Source organism: Notothenia coriiceps, unplaced genomic scaffold (assembly GCF_000735185.1).
Source record: "Notothenia coriiceps isolate Sejong01 unplaced genomic scaffold, NC01 NC01_scaffold00000339, whole genome shotgun sequence".
Lineage (NCBI taxonomy): Eukaryota > Metazoa > Chordata > Actinopteri > Perciformes > Nototheniidae > Notothenia > Notothenia coriiceps.
In genome coordinates, this window is record NW_011333040.1 from 22,480,534 (window position 1) to 22,489,375 (window position 8,842).

The 8,842-nt window shown below is 45.3% G+C and overlaps 1 protein-coding gene across 1 annotated transcript in view; it reads right to left on the reverse strand.

Moving 5' to 3' along the window:
* The window catches only part of LOC104952396 (IQ motif and SEC7 domain-containing protein 1-like), a 47,793-nt gene extending 39,820 nt beyond the window's left edge, over nt 1-7,973 (reverse strand). Inside the window, 7 exon segments of the mRNA XM_010779213.1 lie at nt 3,257-3,423; nt 3,989-4,111; nt 5,537-5,695; nt 6,384-7,283; nt 7,507-7,522; nt 7,525-7,596; nt 7,703-7,973. Coding sequence (XP_010777515.1) covers nt 3,257-3,423; nt 3,989-4,111; nt 5,537-5,695; nt 6,384-7,283; nt 7,507-7,522; nt 7,525-7,596; nt 7,703-7,973 — 1,708 coding nt within the window.
* Between the last annotated feature and the right edge of the window lie 869 nt (nt 7,974-8,842).

Genomic DNA, 8,842 nt, shown 5'->3' on the forward strand with positions numbered 1-8,842 from the left:
TCTGATCAGCTCATTTTCAGACAAGTTTTTATAGAAATGGATCAGGACAAAAAGAGAGAGAATCTTTGTTCCTGAAACTTTCAGAGTCTCTTTCTACAGAGGGGACACATGGTTATGTATAAAAGACATGATCAAGTGGATTTTGCATAATAGGTGACATTTAACAGTAAATCCAGACTTTTTAGATAAATATTTAAAAATAAGAAGTGCAACTTTTTCTCACATTCTATCCGGTACTTCTCCATCTCTTGGACTTCAGAAATAGATTCTCGCAGATCGTCAGTGAACTTTTTGCGGTCCTGAGGATTTGGTGCGTTGAAGTTGATGAGGACTTTGATGTCTGCTCCGGGAATGGCTGACGTCAGACGCACTCCGTTGGGATAATCTAAAGAGTGACGGTATCAACAATTAGCCAAACAAAATATACCTATCACCAGGAGAGTCTGTAGAAGTTAGAATTGTCTCAGAAACAGACAACACTTCTGCTATCTTTAAGAATATACAATGGCACCATAAACTCGTCAGGAACATTTTTTCCGAGGTCATACATTTAGAGAGAAATATGGTAATTTTCTCATTGACTTCTATGAAATCAGACTTGTTTTTTTAACCAGTGTCGTTGCCCCCTGCTGGCTATGCAAGGTAACTGCACTGGCTTTACTATTCAGATCCCGAAGTTGCTGATCATCATCTTTAGGAAGGTCACAAAGAGTGAATTATGGTCCTTTTTTTTGTAGACTTCTATACAATCAGACTTCAGTTTGAACCAGTTGAGTTGCCCCCTGCTGGCTATGCAACGTTATTGCACATCTGCATTGGCATCACTATTCAAACACTGAGGTTGTGGCTTGGTTCTTACCCTGCTTTGGGGCAATTCTAATAAGCATTACAAATGTTTGCCTTTACAAGTGTTTCATGCAAACTTGATCATTTCAAGCATACTGACACCTTTTAAAAGTGCTTAAGCAAAAGTCCAACCCTAACACTAACCCCATTGCACTTACACTGATTCTCAAAGATTAGCACTTGCATGCCATAAAGTGAGAAGGACTGCCGAAAGCTGTACGTCACAGAGTTCTTCTTCTTTTGGAAAATCTTAGTGACCTATGAAAAAGAACATGGCATATACAGAGGTGAGACTCTTTTCACTCCAAGTGTGTTTTCAGTGTGTTGAATGAATAATGTCTTCCTCACCACTAGCAGGTCATTGAAGAGGAAGATCTCCCGTTGGTGGACACCCAACTTTTGTGGTTTGTTAGGGTCGGGTACTTCAAAAAGTCTGCAGTAACAGACCAGTCTCCGGTGTGGTAAGGATAGCACCTGCACAAATACAGCCTCATTCCTTAGTATAAAAGTTATATACTTTATGCCTTTCAAAATGTTTGTTGTCTGCTCCATCGAGCCTTTGGGGATGTATTACAAATACCTCCACTCAACCCTAAGAAGTAGACGACAGAAAGAGAAATACTTACGCAGCCCAGACCGTGGTGCAACGAGCCAATCTATGGAGGGAGAGTCATTTTACAAGGATCAGTACACACATAATATGGAAACTTTAAAATTCACCATACATCAAAGAAAAGACATTCCACTTAATGTTCCACAAGAAAAATGGGCCAAATTTAAAATCAGGAAAACTAGTTTCATGGATCACGGGGCAAACATTTACGCATTCCTCACATTCATCTTTCAATACAGTACGTCGTGTTTCCAATGTTCGCAACGTTCTATGATCACAACTACTTCAAGGTCCCTTGGACTCCAGCCGAAGTGTGTCACCAAAGTGGAGTTAGTTTGATAAATAAGGGTATTAATGGACCTGAAACGAAGCGTATGGTTTCAAGTAAACACCTTCAAGATAATGTGGTGTGTTTATATCGTTCATTATTACAGAGCTTGTCAGACCGCACTTTTTCTCATCTGGCTATTAGGGCAAAAGACACACTACAGTCATTCAGCATGAAGGTCTCCGGCCTTGAAGAATTGATGTGTCACACAGCGGAGAAAGAAGTTTCATGTTAAGAATGCTCTTTCATTTCTTTTTCGTTTTTTAGACATTGTTGGCCATGAATAAGCCAGTGCTCTCTGCGACAGCTCAGAGGCACGTTGGGTCATTTAGTTCTGCATGCTCCTGAATGGAGGGTAAGATAAAAGTGGTCACACTCTACGTGAAGTAGCCCAAGGGCAGACTTACCGGCTTCTTCCCAACAATGAGTTTTTCCACTTTCTGGACCTGGGACATGTGGTCTTCATTAGTTTTGAGCTCTCGCTTGCGAATCCGCTCATATATCCCTACCAGCATCTCTCGGGGGATGTCTTCCCCATCATCCACCCCTGTAAGAAGAGGAGAAAAGAGAGAAAAAACAGACGGATTAATGATTAATTCAGATATTTATGAGAATTGATGAACCCCTGAGTTTACTTGCTGCAGCGTTGCACACATCTCTGACGGAACAGAAAGAAATGTCCTTCGGAGCTCTCTGAGGACGAGCATCCACTCAATGCTGTACTTTAATTACTCACACTCCACCAGGCGGAGAAATTAGTTAGCCATGCCACAAAGCCCCTGCTAATACCCTCGAAATCTGTTCAGGGCAACTCAAAAGTGTTTTTTGCCTCAACAGCAAAGCTTTTTTGGCGTTGAAAATGAAATACCTTATTGACACGGCTATTAATCAAAGCAATATGCATGCACAAAACTCCATTTAGAGTTCATATTTATCCCTGAAGCTGCATATCGGTGTCTAAAGGTAATATTGGCTTCGTGACAGTCAGCTGGATACGGTGCAGGACGAGAGGACAAAGTACACTACAAAAACTTGAAATCTAGTATATTTTCTAGTATATTTGTCGAATATCTAGTCAGAATGTGTCTCTACACCTGACATAAGACACAATAACTTCAGTAGTAACACTGCAGTGAGATATCGGGTCTTGTTTTTAGAAAATGCATCATCTTGTTAAGTCAATTTTTTCAATTTTAAAACGCATATTTTTTTAAACTGAACACTTTTGAGCATTTGCAGCTTATATTGTAACACAACATTACTGATTCTGGTCAAATATAGTTCAAAATGAGTTCTCCCAGCTAATTACAAGATTTGATTTATCTAAACATCCCTTCTTATTTCAAGAAATCTTACCAAGCTAATTTGTACTTGTCCTATTGGCAGATTGTTTTGCTTATTTCAAATGAAAACAACTTGTTTTCATTATTTTTTAACTTGTTTTTGGAGCAGCATTTTTTCCAGTGTACCTCGAAGGTTTTTCACAAAGTCCTCCAGCTTCATCTTCCTCTCAGGCTTCACGTTGGGGCTGTACATGTCGGTGTTGAGGAGGATGATGGCGAAGGCAAGGATGAAGATGGTGTCGGGGTTCCTGAACTGTCGCACCACTCCAGGGTTACAGATGCAGTAACGTTGGCTGTGAAGAGAATATCGGACACAGAAAATATAAAGGGCGAACTCTACTGAAATGGCAAGAAATACTGTATACATTACATTGTGTTGTGTACAAATGTAAATGTTTGTTTTTCATGTATTGTGTCTTGATACAGAAATATTCCCTTACACTTTTTATATTCAGGATTGTGGATCTGTACACAGAAACTGGAAGATTAACAATAAAGTTGACTTTGACTTTGATATATACAACTACATTATATAAATATTCTAAGTATTAGTATCTGAGCCAGGCTGCACAGATTACAAGAGATGCTTCACTGACTGACCTCGCAGGTTCTTAACGAAGTCCTCCAGCTTCATCTTCCTCTCCGGCTTCACGTTGGGGCTGTACATGTCGGTGTTGAGGAGGATGATGGCGAAGGCGAGGATGAAGATGGTGTCCGGGTTCTGGAAATTCCGGATCAGCACCGGGTTGCAAACACAGTACCGCTGACTGCAGAGGGGGAGGAGAGGGAGAAGAACACATCAGAACTCATGTCACATTGAATCTAGAAGGGGATTCAAACTGGGATTCAGACTCGTACCTGAAGGCCTCCACCAGCCGCTCCACCCGCTGAGCTTCGCCCTGAACTTTAATCTGAGCCTGAAACTTCCTCAGAGCGTCGTCCAGATCCATCCCCGAGAAATCCATCTCATCCAGGACACAGCTACAGATGGACACAGAGAGGAGTGTCACCCTCATGCAAGAAGCTACTTCAGAGTCACAGTCATCTTTACTGTCCCACAGTGGAAACATCAATCAATCAATGTTTATTTATATAGCCCAATATCACAAATATTACATTTGTCTGAGTGGACTTCACAGTTTGTACAGAATATCAGTATGTCAATACGACACCCTCTGTCCTTAGACCCTCACATCGTACAACGAAACACTTCCAGAGAAACCCCCACAGTTTAAAGGGGAACATGGGAGAAACCTCAGGGAGAGCAACAGAGGAGGGATCCCTCTCCCAGGACGGACAGACGTGCAATAGATGCCGTGTGTAAATTGAAAAGATAATACATTTGCAACATAGGTAGTCCAAATGTTTGGAAATGCATGTGTGTATAATAGGAAGATGAATCCACGAGGATATCCATGCAGGACTTATGATCCAGGCCACGACTCAAGATCCAGGACTCGCGATCCATGACACAGGACCGCAGGATCATCCATGACTCCGGATCCCGGCGTATACATGACATTGTTACAGCAAAGAGAACAGTACAGATAGAAGGCCAGATAAAAGAAGAAGACTTATTAAACAAAGGGATGAGCCCACGTGTAATAACGTATAAAATAATTTCACATCCAAGGTAAATAAAAAGTAGAGTAAAGCCCCTTTCTGAGACCAGCCGTCATGCAAGGTCATTTGAAGTGACATACTTGTAACTTTCTTGAGTTCGTATCTTGATGGTTTATTGCACTTATTGTCAGTCACTGCGGATAAAAGCCTCAGCTAAATGAAAGGTGATAATACTATTGTGGCACAGTGGGTTAGTGCGTTCATGTTCGGATCAGGGGGTCACAGGTTCAAACCCCACTGCAGTCAGCATGTCGTTGTGTCCCTGAGACACTTCACCCCAAATTGCTCCTGTGGGGATTGCCCACAGTGCTGAGTATGGAAGTCGCTTTGGATAAAAGCGTCTAACAAGTGACATGTGATGTAATAATATCAAGGAGCAGCATTATCAAAGTAAATACAAATAAAAGTAGCAAAGGAACGTAAGTAATAACATTAATATGTGTTCAAAGTGTTATTTCACAACCGTGGTGTTAAAATAAAACAGAAATAAGGTCGAACGTGTGAATGTCTTTAAAAGATTCAAAGAAAGCTGAACCGTGATATGCTCGATATCTACAGCACAGGTTTGTCACTGAACATCTTAAGTCCCAGGCTCTTCCAACAACGCACCATGCAACACACTTAACAGGAAAAGAAAGAAGACATAACATGATAAATAATCTGAGGGGATTTTCTTGTTGTTTATTTTCCCTTGTGATGTGTCAGTGTGAGTAAATCCCTTTGAGCTGCATGTGTTGTCTGGAAAGTGTTATTATTATTATAAACAGGTATGATGGTACTCACTCCAGGACGTCCTTGTTGAACTGCTGCCGGCTGCCCAGGAACTCTCCGATCATCTGCCGGCTCAGACCCTTCCTCTCCAGGATGAACCGGGCGATGCCGATCGGAGTGTCCGACACGAAGCCCCTCTCGATCAGGTACTGGATCCCCTTCTCCGGCTTCCTGCACACCAGAAACAACACACAGGTTGTATGTCTTAGTTTTACGACATTCAATTTATTTGCTTGTTGTGTCCATTTTTGGTCAGTTCTTAGGGCTTGTCAATTACAGGTTTTGAGGTGTTTTATAAACTGGCTAATGCACTTTTTTTTTTTTTTACAATTGTTCAGGTTTTGGACATATGGGTCATTTTAGATGTTTTGATTACATATAAAGTAGTGCTGAAGAGAACTCTACAGATTGAGTTTGATGGATTAAGGAAATAAAAGGGTGTGAAATCTATGAACACATTCTGCTTACGGAATCATTCGAATCAGAATACTTTATTTATCCTTGGAGGTATTGGATTTAATAAATAAAATAAGATGAGGGAAATACAATGAACATATAAAACATAGAAACATTTGAGTATAAGTGTGCTCAATAAATAAACCTGTAAACACATGATAAAGATGGATAGCACCAGAAGGTTGTTGCTGAAAACAGAGTATTACAAGTTTAACAATTAATGTAGAATATTGCACGAAGGAATAATTGCATAGATTTGATAGGATTACGTTCGCATTGCACAGTTTATCAGAGTAATCAAAGTGTTTGTTTATCATGCAAGACACAGGTGTATCATTTTTATTATGATAGATCGCTGCAAACACTTGTTAATAATCTGCAGAGACGTAGTCATGTGACGTACTTGTTGAACAGGTTGAGTCCGATGCGGTATTGTCTCCGCTGCACGACGTCGTTGTTGAAGGCGGGCGAGTCCCAGCTGTGCCGGCTCTCCCTCTGATAGGTCTGCTTCCCCGCAGCGCCTCCTCCCATTGGCTCCCGCAGGCTGTCGCGCGACGAGGAGCCGGAGCTGCAGTTGTTGACGGTGGTGTCGTCGTTGGAGTTGGTCGTGGTGGAGTTCACGCTCTCGTTGTCCCCGTCGGAGCACAGCAGGTGGTGGTGGTGCAGGTGGGGGTGGTGGTGCTGCTGGGCCTCCATGGAAGAGGAGAGCGGAGAGGGCGTGAGCGGGGGAGGAAGAGGGGAGAGGGGGGGCACGGGGGAGGGCAGCGGGGAAGAGGGGGGTTCTGGGTAACCGTGGTGGTGCTGGTGGTGCAGGTGGTGGTAGTGCTGCTGGGCGAAGTGGTGCTGCTGGATGTAGGGGCCGGGCACGTGATGCATGTGCATGACGTGTGGCTGGCTGTACTGCGGGTGGTGGTGCAGGATGGTGGGCAGGTGGGGGGATGGGTGAGGGGTGGGGGTGGTGCATAGGGTGGGGATGGGTGAGGGTGGGGTGAGGTGGGGAGCGGGTGGGGGGAGCGGGTGGGGGGGGGGCGCGGGCTGAAGGCATCGGTAAGGGAGCGCTGGCCGGGCTGCGGGTCTGACCCTGCGCGTGGGGACGGAGCGGCCGTTGGGCTTGTGTTTGATGGTTCCCTGAGGGGAGTCGGCCTCGCTGCTGCCTCCCCCTTCTCCCCCCGCGGCTCCTCCTCTCCGCTCTCTCCTTTCCCCGTCTCCTCTCCATCCTCTCCCTCTCCCTCTCCCCGGCGCCTCGGTCCACCCCGACGGCTCCTGTTCGTACACCAGGCGCCCGATGGAGCCTCGCTCTGACCTGAAGTGTCCAAACAATGGATCAAAACTTTATTTACACATTTCAATTATTTCACTTTTCCATTCACAGCAAGTCACAACAGGTCAATACCAATCCCGTTAACACACTTAATACCACACTTAATGTGTTAAAAACACAGAGCTCAATGAAACAACTTTTTTCAAAAATTCAATAAAAGGCCAAATTAAAAAGTTGGGTATAGAGTCTGATTGGCTGAGCTCACCTGTCACTCATGTCACTGAGCTGTCACTGGGCGGTTCGATTGTGAGAACAGGTAGATGTCCTCCTCCTCTTCCTCCTCTCCTCTTCTCCTCTCCTCCGAATTTTAGAAAACCTCTATACTCCCCTACACTCAGTGCACGGGTACTGCCCCTCCTGCTGCCTCCCTCCGTCTCGATCCTGCTGTCCTCCGGTCAGACCCCGCTCCTCCTCCTCCTCCTCGCTCCCCAGTACTCTGTGTCGGTTGCTGGAGCCGGGCGGGACAGCGTGGAGGAGGGCAGGCAGCCGTCCTCCAATGTAGAGCGTGACGTCGCTGAAGGAGGTGGGCCGTGGCGTCCTCGTGCATGGCGGCCGACTCCCTCCTTCCATGCTCCACAACCCGGCCACCCGTCCCACCACTCGTCTGGACGAGGCTGGAGTTACGCCAGCGCACTCTCTGTAATCGTCTGTCTCCTCGTCCTCCTCGTCCATCCTCCCCCTTCTTCCCTCCTCCTCTTCTTCCTTCATCCACCTCCTCTTCGTCGTCCTTCCTCGTCTCCTCCCCCTCTCCTCCCGCCTCCTGGAGTCTTCTCGTCCGACTGGCAGGTGAGGGAGTCGTCCATGGAGTCGGCCAGAGACTTCACCTTGCAGAGACAAACATCAATTCAATCCATGTCATGGCCATTTCTACGATCATAACTCCATTGTTGAGGTCTTACTAGATAGATTTACAATTGTTCAATGTTCCAAACTCACATTGGTTTCTCATACGCATCTCTGTATAGTATGAGTATTCACTCTCTGTCCTACACGGCTGTGGAGCTCCTGCCCCCCCCCCCCCTCCCTGTGAGCCCAGTGGCCGTCTGCGAGACAGCGAAACCAGCCCGAAACCCAGCACCGAACACACACACCGACTCACAGCCTGCACTGAGTGTGTGATGTGATGTGTGAGGCGAACGTCTCCGCGGACGTAACGGTCCGGGATGTCATTTGGGTACGGGCACGTTACCAGGAGAAGAAAAGAGAAATGTCCACCGAGGCGTTCTGGGGCAGCCACAGGACAGGTCTTCTTCTGTGTTAGAGTTTTTACTCCCTACAGGGGTGCACTTTGCGGGTTTGTTGACCCTGCAGACCGGTTTACTGGCAGACAAAAAACTTCATAACACACAAGGGGGACGGGTAATAACCGGACATTGGGGGAGCCTTTAAGCATTAGTTCCAAGGCTTTTATTGTAATTTGTGCCCAAAGCTAAGTGTAAGATATGCAATTGAAAATCTTAGGTCACAGGACTCCTCGCCAACAGTGCAACATAATAAAAACAGACAAAATTAGTATAAAATAGTGCAACTAATACAACACA